We start from the raw sequence: 19389 nt of genomic DNA, 5'->3' as shown, positions 1-19389 counted from the left end.
ACAATCATGTTTCTGCAGCTGGAGAAACAGAGAAGCCAAGAATCACCTTTCATCTGCCAAGCTGCAGGAGAACAAGCTGATTGGCAATCCATTGAATAAATCAAACTCTGAGGATTGGAAATAGTTTTCTAAAACCAGATAGATAATATGTTTGTCATACTATTTGTCAGATCTCAGGGTCTTCAAAACTGCCTATATCCAAGCTGATGAAGAGAAACAACATATGAAATAGCCTAGAAATGTATTATCAGGAGAGCTTCAGAAATTTACAAAATAATGTGGAGCTACTACTCAAAATTCAGTTTAACTCATACTCAGTGTTAAATGCTGTAATGACAAATGGGGTATGATGCTTTCACTGAGTCTTCTGTATAACTCTACCTGTGGCCCTAGGGCTGTATGCAGATTCTGACATAATGTTAAAAGTCTGCTGCTTGCAACCAGTTCAGCCAAATCCAATTTTTCTACCTTTGTTTATGAAGAAAGGAGAGAGAAAGTTTTAGAAACTGAAATACAAAAGAGAAGTAAGTAGACTGGCAGGGTGTGGAAGCCTTTGGCCTAGCATGGCTTCCAAAGATGTTTGCTTCAGAGTCTTTTCTGCAGGAGGGGTTTTCTGGAACACTGACATTGACATTGTATTGGTACTGCCTTGTCCATTGTTTGCTTAAGCCTCACTTACCATCAGCATTTGGCTTCCAATATATTATTTGGAAAGCTTATTATTTCAACAGAAGTTCACCATACTTGATCTATGATTTCAAGACCCTGAAATTAAATTGTTATTATTGTTATAAGAATTGTCAGTATTGTTTTGTTTCATAAACTTTAAAGTTTATGAAATGCATTCTTGGAAAATAATAGCAAGTAATACATTATATCTTCTCAAATGCTAGCTCTCTACAATGGAGGTTAATTTTTAATTGCAGGTCACATTACAATATTAGGCAAAGCCAAAGTCAAAATCTTTGGGTTAATGCTCTTGAGCTATCAAGCTATGAAGTATATGTATCAGATACAACACACACACATATAAAATGAGCAATGGTTAATAATTGTTAGTTATTAGATTTTTCAGAGGATATAATGGAATGTGTGGATGACCTTGGGGAATGAGGGGAAGAGGTGCTGCCTAGGAAGCAATCAGACAAGAGAGGCAGGAACCCCTAATGACTTAATGGTCAAAGAAAGACACTTAGGAAACACATACCCTAATGCAGTGGTGGTAAACCTATGGCACACATGCCACAGGTGGCATTCAGAGCCCTCTCTATGGGCATGTGTGCCATTGGCCCGGCCCAGCTCCATCGCGTTTCTCCCACAGGGGGGAGAGAGGCAGGGAGGAAAAGAGAGAGAGAGAAAGAGGGGGGAAGAGAGAGAGGAAGGAAAACAGAAATGATATTGTTGCTCAACGTAATATTGCAAAAGCAGGAAAAAAAATGAAGAGACATAAAAGTACATTTATCATGTTTTTCTTAGAACAATTAGCTGAACTCTGTCTTGCTTATCATTATTTTAAGTAGTAAAACTTCATTATTCAGGTTAAGTTGCTGTGTTGGCACTTTGTGATAAATAAGTGGGTTTTGGGTTGCAGTTTGGGCACTCGGTCTCTAAAAGGTTCGCCATCACTGCCCTAATGGATCAAATGGTTAAAAGTGGTAGTGGGAAGTTTTTATTCCCAAACTTACCAGATTCTGTTAATGTAGCCTTACAGTAAAGTAGATTTAGCTCATCTAGTGGTGTTTTCTGTCTGGTTTACCTTGGAGAACTGACATCAATCTCAACTGCAAGTCTCAAAGTACGAACTTCCCACTACCACTTTTAACCATCTGAACAATTAGGATGGGTCCTTCCTAAGTTCCTTTCTCTAACCATTAAGACATTGGAGGCTTCTGCCTCTCTTATCTGATTGTTTCCGAGGTGGCATCTCTTCCCCTCATTCCCCAAGTTCCTCAACGTATTCCATTACAGAGGATGAAGTTAGACTGCATTTTCAAAGAAAGGAACTCATTATACCATACTTAGGATCTTCCAAGCCAACAGATCCATTCTCTGACTGGAGAATGAAAACCTGACAGAACCTCCATCCTCCCCTAGTCTCAGACAAATCTGAATCTTCAGAACCACGCCAGGTTCTTAATCACTCATCTACTTTCTCCAAAGATGTTCATGAAACATCTTATTGTTCTGGTAGACAAGAAGTTCAAAGAGTTAAAAACTCTTAGTTTTTACTTGGTTTTAACTACCACTTTAATATGTCCTTAACTTCCTTTACCTTTCCTTCCCAAGCTTCAAATAACTATAAAACAGGCAACATAGAATACAAGATTTTGTAGAGGTAGGAGGAACACAAATATATATCAACAGTCCTTATTCTCTTAATTTCGTATCAAGAATTAAGCCTAATTAAGCATAGCAGTTTAATGTTTAAATATATATGTATAAGGTGGTTCCATAAAAAAAAAAGGCAGGACTAGAAGCCAGAATTTCTAATTTGTTGTTTAAACTAAAGTGATTTATATGAAATCTTTTTTATTTCAGATACAAGCTATAACTACTACATTTTATTTATTTGAAGTATTTTCTCCTCATATGAATTACTGTTCTTGATTTTATAAATAGACAAGATATACAAATGTTAACTTTAAGATGTGTTTTCAAAGGAAAAGCAATTTATGCTAATATAAGTATCAAATAAAAAAAATCTCATGAGGATTTAATGAGAGTTAAATCCTCAGGAGGATTTAATTTAATTTAAAAATATCATTTTTAACATCCTTGCCAGTTTTAAATTTTATACAGTTTTTATGTTCTAAAGTATTTTATTGTACATCACTTAAGAGTCCCTCTGTGAGGGAGATGGGCAGTTTTAAAATGCAATAAATAAAGTTCTGGTGTTTACAGACAAGTTATAAAATTCACAAATAGGTAATCTTCTATATTATTTTAAGACATCTGATTTTGTTGAGGGGAAGAAAGACGATTTGATAAAAGAAGTATCTTAAATTTGTATGCATTGGTCCATCACAGCAAATAAGACACCTGATTTTTAAATAATCCCTTTCTTAGCTTATTGAATTTCTGTTGCTAAGATGCACTTGTTTAGCGCAGGGGACTCCAACCTTGGTCCCTTTAAGACTTGTGGACTTCAACTCCCAGAGTCCTTCAGCCAGCAAAGCTGCTGAGGAACTCTGGGAGTTAAAGTCCACAAGTCTTAAAGGGACCAAGTTTGGAGACCCCTGGTTTAGTGGAATGTGTACTGCATAACAAGGTAAACAGTAACTTATTTATTCTCATATACATACAACAATTTTTATTCTGCCCTTGGCATAATATTACTATATTTGGTACAATGGGTAGAAAAGTTCTTACCAGCATAGTTCTTTCCACACACATTATTCCATTTATGTTGAATGTTTTGCACTGAATGTATGAATGTCCATAACATTTAGCAGGCATGAATTCTGTGTTGAGTGGGGGTTTCTAGGGATTTAAATGTAATGCACCTTAAGGAAGTGAGGTTAGTGAAGGTTGACCATGAACTGAAGAAAGCCAAATTTAAATCTCAGCCATCCATAACGCTCAATTTGGTTGTTTTACGCCATTTGCAGTCCTTCAGGAAGGAGAAGTGAGGTGAGGACAAAATTGGAAAAGAATGAAGCCTCATGTGGAATGTCTTGGACAAAAGATAGCATGTACATTTAAATTTCTAAGCAATACATTCACCAGCAAAAAATGAAGGAATAGAATGCAAACAATTAACAGGAGACAAGCATACAGTGGCATGAATTTTACCCAAAGCTCTCTGTTTAAGCCAAGCCATGGGAATTTAATTTTGGATAAAGATGGCATCGGCATTACATGGCCAAAATTGCTAAATTTCTACTATACACAAAACAAATATTTTGAGCAGGGCTAGGTTAGTTTGTTTCACTTAGCAACTACTTTTTATTTATTGTTTTCCTAAAACCTCTGTGAATAAGATTCAGGAATCTTCCAAAAGTTCCAAAATATGAGAATCTTCTATCATTCATTTTTTTGTGATTTATCTTTAGTACTGGGAAACAGTACTTGGCCTTTGTAAATAACTCCCATTTGGTTCACTTACTGCTGTTTAGAATGGAATAGCCTCATCCTGAGTAACTTAGGGGCATTTTTGATCATTCTCTCCTTCACATTCTGAATCTCTTAATGATCATCTTTAGCAATCCCATTGCCTTTAGTGTCAGAAAATGTGCTGGAAAAAAGAGTACAGCTGCTTTAAACCCAAATTACAGTTTTTCAGTATGCATGTATATGCAGTGGTGACATATTGCCCTGCCGTTTGGTAAGCTTATTGCACCAACATGGGATGCAGTTGTGTGAGATGGTAACTGATACATTTGGAATCATAGTGTAATTCCAAACTCAGATTTCACATATTGCCATGTACCTGCCATTAGCAAAACTGTAGTATGTATGTATGTATGTATGTATGTATGTATGTATGTATGTATGTATGTAATTGCATTTGTACAGCTGCCCATTTCACTTAGTGACTCTGGGTGGCATACAGAAAAATAAGAATGTATAATTGGATTGGATACTTAATTTGTCCAAGTGTAATTAGACACACAAGGAATATGTCTCCAGTATAGAAGTACTCAGTGTATTTGCAAGGCAACAGAGAAAAATAATAATAATAATAATAATAATAATAATATACATCATATCAACCATTAACACCAGTTAATGGTATTTGTGATGCCTCAGTTGACTGAGTTTCATCTGTAATGAATAAAGATAAATAACAGTAGTAGTAGTAGTAGTAGTAGTAGTAGTAGTAGTAGTAGTAGTAGCAGCAGTAAAAAGGGGAAGTAAAGAAGATAATAAAAGGAATAAATAATAATACTTCAGTCACTTTGGGTTGATATACATATATATTGGACAAAATTGTGATAATTAGATGTTCAGCAGAGTGATTGCATAAGGTGGGAAAAACTGTCCCAGTGTCAAGATGTCTTGGAATGCAATACACCAAGGGTCTCCAACCTTGGCAACTTGAAGACTTGTGGACTTGTGAATTCTGGGAGTTGTCTTAAAGTTGTCAAGATTGGATACCCCTGCAATACACTATAGCACTGTCCCAAAGGAAGGAACTGAAACAGACTGTGAGAAGTCTGCAAATATCTTCTCCTCCCTTCTTCTGATCTGCACAATATAGTGTCTTCCCTATAAATACCATTAAAAACAACCAATTTAAATTAGAAGAAAAACAAGAATTTCAACCAGATCTCATGAAGATACTTGGTCTTTGACAGGATTACTCTGATTCTCTTTCTGCAGTTTTTCCTTCTCATTTCATTGTTTATATACATTTTTTTTCCAGGATAGTCCACTGGTCCTACAGTCAGATAGGAATGTTACCATGAATGCAAGAAATCAAATGGGACACATAACAGGACAGCTGACTGTAGGTAAGTCTTATTACTTAATGAAAGTTTTGCGCTCTGAATTTAATACCATACTTTTAAATTTAATCCCTCAACATAGGTATTAAAGGAAACAATAGGTTGCAACTGTGTTATTAAAGATGATATTGATCTATGGCCTACATTTTCCAGTCAATTAACTATAATGTAAGTTAATTTTAAACAGAAATATAAATTGATTAAATAAATACATCAAGGCAGTTCTTAAAATAGTTAGCAATAACTGCAAGGCAAATAACAACAATTGGTAAAAGCAATCTTAAAATTTTAATACATTATCTGAAGCACACAAACTGATAAAAAACAGCATTAAGCCACACAAAAAGTCGAAGAAATGAAACACTGAAGAAGAAAATGAGAACTATTCTCTATGTCATACGTATGAGACAGTTTGCATGTTTAGCAGATTTAGTTCCAATTTAATAAAAGGGATAATATATTATAACAAATTACTGATCGGATAAAATGAGATTTAGTTCTATCTGTACTTTAATAGCATCTCCCTGCCTCCCCCTTTTCTTTGTCTATTCAAATATTTACAAAAAATATTTTAATCTTTATATCTAATAAACTTGCGTGGCCCAAAATGTAGGGCAATTAGTTTCATATTTGTTGGTTTTTGTTTTTTAAAAATGAAAGAGATAAGTTATCCTTAGGATTATTTTATTTTATTCTAGACCAGACACGAAGCAATTGAATGAATTTCCATATATTATGGACAGTTTTTATTTCATTGATTAGGTTTATAGACTGTACAATTTCATTGAATTTCATGTTCATTGGATTGATATAAAAATAATATCAACTGTATAGATTACAAAGGGTATCATCTTTCCATTTTTTAATCAATTGTGGCTAATATAAAATTGAACAGTTTTCAGGACAACTAACCTTATCTTCAGAGTGGTTCAGGAACGTTTGAGATATTTTAGCAGCTGAGAATGTAGTTTATCGATCTGAGGCTTCTCTGACTACAAATCACGGAAAGCCCAATACATTGCTTTGCACATCTTAAGAAATTGTGCATTTCTTATAAATCGGTTTCATATTCCCGTTACTACTTGGAATGTTTTTAACTTCCCCTTACAGTTTACAAAGATTACACTTTTTACAACAATTCAGTGTAGACTAATATTTGCAGAATGTTTTCCTCCACAAAAGAAACACAGTTGTCTTTTAAATTAAACCTTTCAAACTTGAAGAAGGGGGAAAGAGGACAAGGAGCCTATAATCCTTAGATAACAGCTTCCCAAATCAGCATATGCCATACAGCATGTTCAGTTCTATAACTGTGTTCAGGGTCAGTTGCTGTGATTCCTAGCAATTTCTGTCATAAATCTTCCTTCATTGGTAGGCTTGTGTTGTTCTTTACAAATTAAAATCTGTGGTTATCCTAGATCAGCTGCCACTTTTTTAAAATGATAAAATCTTCCACAGAGATATTGTGAGATTTATTATATTTGATTTCCTGTTTTGAATAGATTGATATGTTAGCTGATTCAACTAAAACAGACCCCTCATTTTAAAAGGTGACTTTCTAATTGGGAAGTACTGTATATATTTCAATATATATTAATAGTTTTGAATTCAAGTGTTGACAAAAATATCAGGGGGAGTAAGTTTTTTGCAGACAAATCCTGTGTCCTCTGTGTGAAATAAGAAAGTTTTTTTTAGAACAGTTATTTTGTTCAAATTTAAGTCACAGTTAGTGAAATATATAAAGAGATAACATAAAGAATTTCAGCTATGGACTTCCAGATGCTTTTTGAGATTGGTTGTTTAGTTGCAGATACAGTACTTCATTACCCAACTACGTAACAGCTTCAGTGCTTGAAGTGAGTGGTGTTTGTTCATAGGTATCTCAACAGTGAGAAGAAATGCTAACAAATTGGCATTTGAAACAACTAAAGCAAAATGTAGTTAAAACCATGTTTCTCTTGTACCTTGTCTATCTGTAATCTATGAAATAGAGCTTAAACCTACAACATTTGCTAATTTTGTAAAGAATTGTCCTGTTTACAGAACAAAGTAACTAGCCTGAATTCCTGTAGAAGAGAAGACAATATATTTAGCTTAGGGTTGAACTGTGGGGTTCTTGGTGCTCTATGAACTTGGTTGCTTGCAGATGTTTCATTACTTTACTAGGTAACATCTTCAGTGCTAGAAGGGAGGGATGGAAATTCACTTAGGTTTAGGGTTAGACTCCCTTAAATTCAGAGAGGAAAACAAACATTACTGAGAGGTTTGCAGAAGCTAGTTAGTCATGGAGGCCTCTTTCATTTATAATCCCACTACTATTCAATTCCTAGCAAACTACACGGAAAAATCCTAATGGGATGGAAACCTACTCAGGGTTAGGGTTAGGCCTGCAATTAGGATTAGGATTACAATCAGGGTTAGCCTTCCTTGAATTATCAAGTAAAACAAACATGGGCAAGAGATTTGTAGAGGCTCATTGATTATTCTTAGTAGATGTGTTATATTTTCAATCCCCCTTATTTCCAACTGCTATATTCCAAAATATATGGAAAAATCCTGATGGGATAGAAATTCACTTAGAATTGGGGTTAAGCTCCCATGAATTTTGAAAGGAAAAACATCACTGAGAGATTCAGAGAGACTTATTTATTTTAGGAGGCCCCTTACACTTATACTCCCACTAATTTTTGATTCCTGGTAAAGTACATGGAAAGATATTATTGGGATGTAAATATATTCAGGGTTAAAGTTGGGGTTAATGCTAGCATTTGGCTTTCTTGAATTCTCAAAGAAAAACAAATGTAGAGAAAAGGTTTATAGAAGCTCAATATTTTAGATAGGTGGATAGAAGAGACTGGAGACAAGCTTCAACAACAGCTCTTTTATTGGGAACTCTGTACAATCCAGCAACTAGCCTCTCTGACAGCCAGCCCTTTTATAGGGAGCTGTTAAGAGGACTAGCTAATCACCTTCAAGCTCTTTTCCTGCTTGAATAGCAGACCAGAGGGGAAACTTCGATTGTCAATATCTAACACAATATGTTTCAGAGCCATTTTACATTTACAATGCTACTAATTTTCAATTCTTTGTAAAATACTTGGAAAAATCCCACTGAGTTGGAAATCCATTTGGTGTTACTGTCAGGCTCCCATGAATATATAATGGAAAACAAATATCACTGAGCAATTCAGAGAGGCTTGTTATGTTTAGGAAGCCTCATACATTTGCCAGGGGTGGGATTCAGCCTATTCAGTTCTGTTCGGACAAGCCAGTTGCTCCGATGATCAGCTGAGAGCAAACCGGTTTGCTCCGACAGTCAGCTGGGCCTGCCCACCCGCCCTGCACTATACCTACCTTTATTTCATTTGTTTGAAGCCCAGCTGATTGGTGCAGCAGAGCAGATTGCTGCACCTCAGCTGTTTTTAATGCTTTTAACACTGCTTGTAATGATCTTTTCTAATGGACTGCGTGCACACTCAGTGAACCGGTTGTTACATTGGTTGAATCCCACCATTGACATTTACAATCCCCTAATTTTGAGTTCTAGTAAAAATACATGGAATAATCATATTGGGATAGAAACCTACCCATGGTTAGAGTTAGGCAATCTTGAATTTGCAGAATAAAACCAACATGGTTTATAGATTTGTGGAGGCTCATTATTTTTAGCAATCATCTTACATTTAATGTTTACAATGCCCCTAATTTCCAATTCTTGTTAAAATACATGGAAAAATTTTAATTCTAAAAATCCTAAAGTTAAAACATTGGCCGCATCTACACAGAATGGTAAACTAGATTCTACTGAATCTTTTTTATTGGATGGATGGATATGAATAAATAGATAAATAGATAGATCATAGATGAGAGAGAGAGAGAGAGAGAGATCTCATAGGAAAGAACCATGTAATACAAATTGTCCTAATGTTATCACCGTGCAGCTGTAAGTCTAATTTCTGTCTGTACTGTTCCTCTGAGAAAGCTAGGTAAAGAAACAGCGTTGTACAGTCTTAGATATGTGTTGATTGTTATGCATTAGTAATAAAAATTCTGAGAAGTATTTAAGAAGCCTTCAATTTGTATAATAAAAACCTGACTTTAGTTTATAAGTGTTATAAAAGTCACAATACTGCAGAGATTAGTTGCTGCAACTGAACAGAATAGGCAGAGAGAGTCAGTGGAAAATAACAATTCTCTTATGAGTGAGCCATTGATCTCTCTGTGGCTGAGTACATAAAAAGAAGAAGGAAAAAGAATCATAATGTGGTTCCTGCCATTTTTATTTATTATTATTATTATACATAGGACCACTGAATTTAAAAATTTTCTATTAAGTGGTAGGCTCTATTATCCCATAGCAGATACTTAAAAATATCAAAATGACCCCAAAGACACATTTCTGCAGGTAATACTTTAACAGATGTGTGAGGGAAGAAAATTTGCCCTTTTCTATATATTGTCTGTTTACCTGTACATATTTTACATCACATGTGAAAGGGTGCATCTAAAAATATATTACATATGCTGAGCCTGTGGGCAGTGGTTTAATTACATCCAATTTTTCTTGTTCCATCATTTTTGCATGTTTTAAGAGACCATATTAATACTTACATTTTCAATAATGAGGACTAGAGACTTCCTGTCTATTTTACAATGCTCCAGACTGAGAACTGAAAAATTCCTAAGAATTCCATCGCAGGATTTGAAATACCACAAGCCAGAAAGCACATTGAATTCTTAAATACTTTTAAATGTAAATCATGTACAAGGAATTATGTTATTGTTATGATTACTACTATATAAGGCATGTGTTAGAATGCAGACAAATACACGTATGATTTTCATGTGTACTTTTCATTTTTAAAAAAATTAGCAGCTAATAAAGGCTGATATTAGAAAAATGAGGTTGGCAAATGAGAAATGAAGTGAAATTTAACTAAACATCAGAAAACAAATGTTACCACAATCTTTTTTTTTTCAAAAATGATCTAATACATTATTTCTTTTACTATGTATTTTCTTCTAATATTTCACTGCTATAACAAATGCTCTGTGACTGTCATGACATTCCCAAAGCTGCTGTTGGCTGCAAAGCACATTTACATTATTTGGAGCATCCGGCCTTATAACAAATCTCTCATAGGACATTAAATTTTTATCTTTGCTTTCTCCCTGCTCTTTCAGACATTCAGATATCTCATTTATTTTTTTTCTAAAATTGTATCTTGCATGCAGACTGGATAGAAAGGTCACTAAGAAGGGCAAACAAATTCAGTGGTGTTTTATAACCTGTGTTACAGAAAAATAGGCTGACATTCTCACATTCCTTTGACATGAGCTTTAGCCATATCTGTATTGGCAAATTGTTCTGCATGATATTAAAAACAGAGAAAAGAAATATAAAAATAAAGCCTCCATCAATTTTTGGAACCTCGTGAATATATCAAGAAAGTTTGCTTGGCAATAATATAAAAGTAGTTTGCAACTTTTTGAATTCCTAGTCTAGCCTAAAGCCCTGGTTTACCTGATAATCTCCCATCGAAGAACTAAACCAGGCCTCATTAACATGAGTCCTTAAAAGAGGCCAGACAAATTCAGAATGCAAGGACGTTCTTTGAACTGTATTAACTTTTTTCCTTTATTGTTAATGTAACAAGCATAGCAAGACATCAGTTTCAGAATGATTTTATACTCAGACAATTTATCCAGCAGAATGCCGCTAAGTCATACAACCAGATCTTCTTTTCTTCCCTCTGCCTTCAAAGGCGGACTTAATCGTGCTTTCTTAATATCCTAAATATTATTTTGAGATTAAACAATACTTCTATTAAAATGACTGTGTTTCTTCTACAATGCAGCTGTTTCTAAATTCCCCAAAGAGATAATCAAGGACCCTACAAGAATCTGATCACTTCCCATAGTTAGCAAAAAACCTGGACTGTGCTTCTTGTGCCTTTAGATCTTCTTTCCTTTTAAGTCAAGATCCAACATTGTGTTATCCTTCTCAGGAATTCCATGCTGATTCCTCTTTGGTGATCTTCAATTATCTTAGAAGTTTGCCAGCACTACCTAATCCCATTTCTTTTCTTTCTCTCTCTATCCAACTCTCCATCTGCCACTTTGAGACGCTGTCTAATTTCAGAAGTTTCCAAAGTTTCCAATTCACAGCATCCTAGTAGTTTACAGACTGTGTGCCTGGGCATTTTGGGTACTGTACAAAGCTCACTAACAGTTGTATTTATTAAGTAGTAGCATCAATTTAGTGTAGTAGTTACGGCACTGGGGTAGAAACCAGGGAACTATGAGTTCTAGTCTTTGCCTTTGGCTCAAAGCCAGCTGGCATATTTTGGGCCAGTCATCCTCTTTCAGCCCATGGAAGAAGACCATGGAAAACCATTTCTGATATCATGCCAAGAAAGCTGCAGAAACCTGTCCAGGTAGTTACTGAAAGTGACTACTACTTTTACTATTACTACTACTACTACTACTACTACTACTACTACTACTAACTTCTTCTTCTTCTTCTTCTCCTTCTTCTTCTCCCCCCCCCCTTTCTCTCTCACACACACACCTTGCACCAGTCTTATGAGTTTACTCCATGACTCAGGGAACCATGTCACAGTTTGGAACTGTTTATTTGGTTCTCTTCCCAGCCTCAGTTTATCACCCACAAATCTGATGTGTGTGTTTAGGTGTAGTTGTTATATATGATAAGAAAGAAGATGGTGTAGGATTTCCCCCCCCCCCTTTATTCTGCCATCCTTAATGTCTGGCAAATTTGGGTGTTGACACATAGAGATATACATCACTGAGAAGCCAAGTGATTATATTTAATATAGCCATAGCTGTGTTACCCCTCAAAATGAACAGCCTTTGAAAGGTATCTGGTATCATCTTCATAATAAAAAAAATGGCATCATTCATTGTAGTGGTGGGTTTCAAATTTTTTTACTACTGGTTCTGTGGGTGTGGCTTGGTGGGTGTGGCATGGCTTGCTGGGTGTGGTTTGGTGGGCATGGCAGGGGAAGGTTACTGCAAAATCCCCATTTCCTCCCAATCAGCTGGGACTTGAGAGGCAGAGAATCGATGGGGGTGGGGGCCAGTCAGAATTTTTACTACCAGTTCTCCGAACTACTCAAAATTTCCTCTACCAGTTCTCCAGAAGTGGTCAGAACCTCCTGAAACCCACCTCGGATTCAGTGGCATAATTCTCCTTCACGCTCTTGCAATCCATTGGTGTGTATGTATATACATGCAGATTTTTATTTTAATAGTAAAATAGAATACAAATTAAACTTAAAGAAAGAGAAGAGAAAAAGTAAAAAAAATAGATAAGAAAAAGAAAAATAAGAATATAATAAATGAAATATATAAAGAATCTACACACGTATACACAAATTTAGTGCCTCTTCATCTCCTCTAAATTACAAACAATTATCTCTTCAATCCATATCCCATCCCTTACCTATAAGTAAATCCTTAAAATGTCATCTTTTAGTCCTGGTGTCAGAGAAAGTCCATAAGGCCATAAATAAGATTGCCAGTAATAACATTGTTTTAATCTTGATCAAATAAACCAATTTTATCATCCTTGATTTTACTTCTAATAGTCCTAATCTTTAGTTTTGTCAGCCTTCCATTATAATTTCATTTAAATGTTATCATAGGATTGGTTTATTTTTATTTTTTCTTTATCCCATCACAGTTAGTTCTTCTTTAATAACCCTCTTTTGTAAATCCAGTAAAATTGGAAAAAATGTTCACATTGCTTTCTTAGTTTATCATTTGTAAATATCAGACAGGTTTTTTTTGTATATCCAGTAACATATCCTTTTTCAAGTTGCTCTTTTGGTCTGTCAATTGTAAATCCACTTTGGATACCAATTCTATCTTTTCAAATAAAATTTATTCCACATCTGTCATGTCTTCAATAACATCTTTTGGACATAGTCTATCTATTGAAGCAGACATGATCACTGACATTGTTGATATTATAGCTACTAATTTCTGGTTACATTCTTCAAAAGCCTCCTTTAATATTTTCAGTGTTATAAAATTTTGTATCAGGCTTGTATATCTAGGCTTGTGGTTTTTACATCTACCTAGAATCTTTAATCCCCTTTAGTGTCCAGTCCGTAAAAGTTTAAAATTATTTATCTTCATTATGTCTTGCAAAAAAACTGAAACTGATCTATTTTCTATGATAAGCTTCTTCTATATAATTAATTAAAAATCTTATTGTAAAAATTTCTATATTCCAAATTTATATGTACTCTTAGTTTAGAACTCTTGTCTGTCTTTTTGTCTATCTACACACACACACATACACACATTCTGGGAGACCTGCAAGATTCATTTAGGGTAATTTACAATAAAGTAGGAGCAGTTCATCTTGATAGTCGTACAGACTACCTTGTAAGGCTGACATCAATCTTATAAGTCTGAAAGTACATCTTGCCACTCACATTTTTATGCCCCCCAAATTAAGAAGAGTCTCTTCTGAGTCGTTTGTCACATAGACATTCCTGCTGAGGGCCAGTTTGACTCTTATCTGATTGTTGACCTAGCTGTAGCTCTTCTTCCTTTCTCCCCAAGTAATTTCCACATATTAGACCCATATTAGACCCACTGAGTTTTCTTCAAATCTAACCAAGAACAGATTTAAGATTTAAATCTAACCAAGAACAGAACAGATTTAAAAGGAAGAGACTGCAGGAAGATAAAAAAGAAAAGTCTATTCTCAAGACAGAAGTGTGGTCTAACACAACTGTAATTTTCTATCTCTTATGCATTACTTAGATTTATACTGGAAATGTACAGAGTAGCAGCAAAATATTGTAAAGTTGATTGTGTCTTTTGCATTTTTCAACTGTTATCTTTCAGTTCAATAAAAATAATAAAGGAGGAGAACTTCAGAGGACAAATATGTTTGGGAAATTTCTTAGGTGAAGCATGAAAATTTTGCACTCCTCCTAGTTCTTATAATAAGCAAATGAGAATGTCCAGTTTGTAACTGTAACCAATCTACAACATGTCTGCCTTTTCATGTTTCAGTTAAAACCCAAGGGAAGATATAACAGAGGACGTTCTTCCATGCATTTATTTCAGATTAGGAATAATGACCAGCCAGGAATAATGGGACACTAATAGATTTTTTTTAATCGGTTTGAACAATAAAGGTTCAAGATTATTAATTCTGGGCTTGAGTATCAATGGGATTATTTATAACAGTATCAACCTGTCGAAACATTACCAAGATAAATTGTCATAAAGATGTCATAAAGAAAAGAAAATTAATTAAGCCAATTTGTTAATTTTTGCTAATTTCCTGACATTCACTGGTTCCCACTTTTAATGGGTAATCAAATCTGTTTCAGAAAGTGGAAGTTTCTCTTGCTGTAATTATTTGCCCAACCTGGCACTCAGCTGACATTACAGATGATGTAAACAACTTACTTCTGTAAATTCATTAGCGTGCTGATGATAGTGGAAAGGTACATAGTGATGAGGTTTATTTATAATTAAAATGCTGATTTCTGACTAGATTTTTATGGGGTGGTTCAGACAAATCCAGCAATCTCTCCATAATTTCTCAGTGCTAACAGTAACAAACTGAAGGGAGAAACTGAATCTGAAGGAGGTGTTACTGTGAAGTCTCATGAAGCTTTTGTTTTTCAAAAAATCAATTCAATTCCGATTTGGAATATTTACTTAAACTAATTTCCTCTAATTTCTTCAAAGGTTTCAATCAACCTTAAGTTTTTCCTGTTTAAAAATATTTATAGAGTCAATATTTTCATTTTATTATCACTAGCGTTGATTTACTGATAGGCTAGAAACCAGGAGTCTCTGATTTTGACTGCTGCCTTAGGCATGAAATCCAGTTGGATGACCTGGGGCCAGTAATTCAGCCGTAGCCCCACTCACTGCATAGAGTGGTTGTTGTAGGAAAAATAGAAGGAAGAAGTACTACGTATATTCGCCACTTTGAGTTAGTTATAATGTAATAAAGGTGGACTTTTTAAAAAATCAAATAAATAACACAAAAATATCTAATTCTATGCATAATGAGTAAATAAATCTGTTTAACATAGCTGAATTTTGTGAGAAACTAAAAAGAGCACCCATATTTAACTCATGCAAAACAAAAGAATTGACTCACACAACCGCTAATCGATTAGGTAGCTTGTTTGGTTTTAGTTCTAAATCTTGTGTGAATAAAACCATTTTTGCTTTGTTTAAAATTGTACATACCACAGGGTTACAATGATCTGTTATTACAGCTTACTTGATGAACTAGAATTAAGCAAATTATTTCTTTATGCCATGTGTAACCCACTGAAATTGGATCCACTTCCTCCATGTTTTGCTGGGTTTTTTTTAAATGTTATTTTAATTCTACTAAATTTTCTGTATCCTTAACTATCACGGTGGTATCATAGGCATTATCAGTCTGCAGTTTTAATTCCAGTTGTTTCTTCCAATCTTATAGCAGAGTAATTGTGTAAAGTTAAATAAATATGGGATAACATGCACCCATATCTTACTTTCTTCTTATTCTGAACTACTCCAATTCTTAGAATAGTGATTTATTCCTTGAAATATTGTTTTGAGAAAAATAATCAGAGGTTCTGGCACACCCATTAACCTTACTGTGTTCCACATTCTGGTTTGATCTCCATAATCAAAGGTCTTGCTGAAGTCAAAGGAAGAAAGAGAAGTCTACTTTTTCATTCCCTTAGGTGGTCTGCTGTTCATCTTTTCTTAGCTAACTGAACGTGCGTCTTTTTAAAAAACATTCCTGTTCTTTTGCCATTTTCCCTATATTCTTCATAGTAAGTACTTCAGCAAAACTTTTCTTGGGTGAGGAATGACTGCACTTGTTTGTGATTTTCTTGCATCTTCTTTTCTCTCTTATTTGCAAACACAAATCTTTTCCAGTCTCTAGGACACTCAGCCTAATTCATATTTGCTGACACAGAGCTGTTAGCACTTCAACTGCGTTTTCTCATGCAGTTTTAAACAGGTCAATGGATATGTCATCTGCTCTGGTGCTTTTCTATTTCCTAGCTGGTCCATTGCCTACTGTGACGTTAGTTCCAGAATACATTTTACCTCCGCAGGTGCATCTGACATTATATAACCCATTTCAGTAAAGTCTTTTCATTTTCCTTTAATCTCTGTTGTCTCTATTACATCTCTTCGGTTATTCCTCTTGAGTATTGCTGCTTGGAACATTTTCTGTGATTTCTTGAATCATCTTTAAACAGCTTTCCTTTCCTTTCTTTCCCTTTTCCCTTTTCCTATGTTCCTTTTGATTTTACTCTGTTAATAACATTCTCGATTGATATATTTTCTTTATCCTTTTTGACATGAGAGGGACAATAATATTAGTAAATAGTAATAAGTATTCTAAACTTCACCATCATAAATGGCATATTGCATATTGTTTGATGGTCTGCAATACAGCTAATTTATATGGAAGTATGCTTTGTAGAAGTTACTTTAAAATGTCTTTCTGTTGGATGCTGAGCTAGATGGCAGCATCTAGTGAAGTTTGGCCATGTCACAAGAAAAGCTAAGAATTGTTAGATTAACATTTGAATGAGAAACATCAGGAAATCTTAGACCGGAAAGTTTTTTAAAAAATCTTGGAACAGGGCAATAGTGTGCCACTTTCATATAGTTGCCCCAAAAAATTCTACTATACATCAGTTTGCCCACAAAGTCACCAGTAGTTGAACTCTACTTGAACAGATTTTTTGATGATGATGAGGAGGAGGAGGGAGCACTGAATGAGAAAATCTCATATAAGGTCACTCAGAAATCTTCTTGAATTGAAGTCCTTCCTGCTACTTATAAAGAAATAGGAGGCTAACTATTTGAAGCATTGTGTATAGTCTGCAAATAGACAAACAACTCCGATTAAGCAAAAAAGCTTAATCAGACACCAGGAATGCTGCTTAAGGGAGATGACATCTCCCAGTGGTAGGATTCAACTGGTGTAACAACTGGTTCGCTGAGCATGTGCTTCACTTTCGCATGCACGCAGTGTATTTGAAAAAAGCTCTAAAACTTACCTTCTACTGCAGCCCCGGTGAGTAAAACAGCTGAAGTGCAGCAATCCACTCTGCTGCGCCTATCAGCTGGATTTCAAACAAAGGAAATATAGGTCGGTATAGCGCAGGGGCAGGCAGGCGGGCCGAGATGATCATCAGAGAGAATCAGTTTGCTATCAGCTGATTGTCGGAGCTACCGGTTCATCTGAACTGGTCCAAACCTGCTGAATCCCACCCCTGACATCTCCCCATGTGTATAATACTTGGGAAAATAGTATTTATCAATAAGAGACAAATTCTCTGGGACATTTTGCATAACAGGGAAATAAATAAGACAGATCCATGCATGCACATGCGCGCGCGCACACACACACACACACACACACATACAGAGAGAGAGAGAGAGACTTACATTTGATCAGATCTTGTCTTCATTAGCCTCTTTTTCATCCCATAGCTGCGGTATGAAGACAAAGTTAAATAGAAACCTCTCAAAGACAACAAAACCTTTCAGAAAATTGGAAGACAGATTTTAACATGGTATTAATTCCTGCACATTTATCTATCTCTGTTTTCCCCACACACATTAAAGCCAGTGATGTGGTATTGTTATCAGCTTCAAGGATTTTCATCATTGTGAATGAATGAATACCTGCAAATACCTGAACATCTGTAAACATGTAAAATGGTTTAAACAAAAGCATTCCACATTCTTTTAGGTAAAACTAACCATGTCCAGGCCAACTAGGGCAAAATTAGATGATACGTGGTTATGTACAATATATGTGCATGTGTCATTTGTTGCTGTAATGCAATTACAAGAAGCAGCAGATTAATAAAAATACTAAAATGCTTAACCAATTCTCCGCATTTCAAATGTTGCTTTGTTGATCACAGTCAGCTGCTTTCTCCAACTATTTTTGTTGCTGTAGAGGTAGATATATAAGGTTTATTGTCCCCACTTTTGTGGCTTCTCCTTAATCTTTTTGGTAGGAAAGTCTTATGGAAACATTCTCAGTGGAGAAAGAGTGAGATGCATGGGTGGATATGGCACATTTGAAGCATTCTTGTTCTCTACTTTTCCAATTTTTACCTGTAAATTCCTTCTTCTTTGAAACCTGATCATTTTGCAATGTTTATAAACATTAAATCTGCTGCATTTCCCTAGATGTGTATGAAAAGCATTCTAGTTTCAATTTTATTATAAGCATGGATCTCAGTATATTCTGGGATTATATTTAGTAAAATATTGTGATTTCATTTCAAATTTAATTTCTAAAATTTTCTAAATGTGCTACATGTTATTTCAGGGATTTTTTTTATATGTTAACCACATGTGGTAAAATGTTACTTCTGTTTCATGGCATTTCCATTTGCTACTATATGTTTTGCCTACGTTGAAACTTATTAATGAAGTTATATACTATCTGTAAAACATTTTATACCAGTTTTCTTTAAGATTATAATTTGGATTAAATTGTATGCATTTATTCATTACTTCTTCCCATTGCTGTGTATTGACTGTTTTGCATCCATTTAATGCATTAGCTGTACTGGAAGGGATGATTTAAATGTATTATTTTGTTGATCTTTTCTATCCTGCTCTACGGAGTGGAGAGTTAGTCTCTGATAGAAAGCCACTTGAAAATTCTAGAAGCATTTGAAATGTGGATTCACCAGTAGCTGTTACATATAAGTTGGTTTGATAAAATCAGAAATGAGGATAAACCACCTGGGAAAGCCAAGGGAAATCATCAAAACCATAAAAAAGCGAAAGTTAGAATATTTTGGACATCTGATGCGACACCCAGAAAAATACAGCATACTTCACTTAATCCTCCAAGGAAAGATAGAAGGCAAACAAGGTCCAGGCAGAAGAAGAA

At 34.9% G+C, this 19389-nt stretch overlaps 1 protein-coding gene across 3 annotated transcripts in view; it reads left to right on the top strand.

The window, feature by feature from the left end:
- SGCZ (sarcoglycan zeta) overlaps positions 1-19389 on the top strand; it is a 248105-nt gene that overhangs the window by 154048 nt on the left and 74668 nt on the right. For all 3 annotated transcript variants that reach the window (XM_058193461.1, XM_058193462.1, XM_058193460.1), the window contains one exon: positions 5366-5453. In XM_058193461.1, coding sequence (XP_058049444.1) covers positions 5366-5453 — 88 coding nt within the window. The remainder of the gene's footprint in view (positions 1-5365; positions 5454-19389) is intronic.

This window comes from Ahaetulla prasina, chromosome 8 (assembly GCF_028640845.1).
Source record: "Ahaetulla prasina isolate Xishuangbanna chromosome 8, ASM2864084v1, whole genome shotgun sequence".
Classification (NCBI taxonomy): Eukaryota; Metazoa; Chordata; class Lepidosauria; order Squamata; family Colubridae; genus Ahaetulla; species Ahaetulla prasina.
Note: the sequence above shows the minus strand (reverse complement) of the source record. Positions and strands in the feature narration are given on the sequence as shown.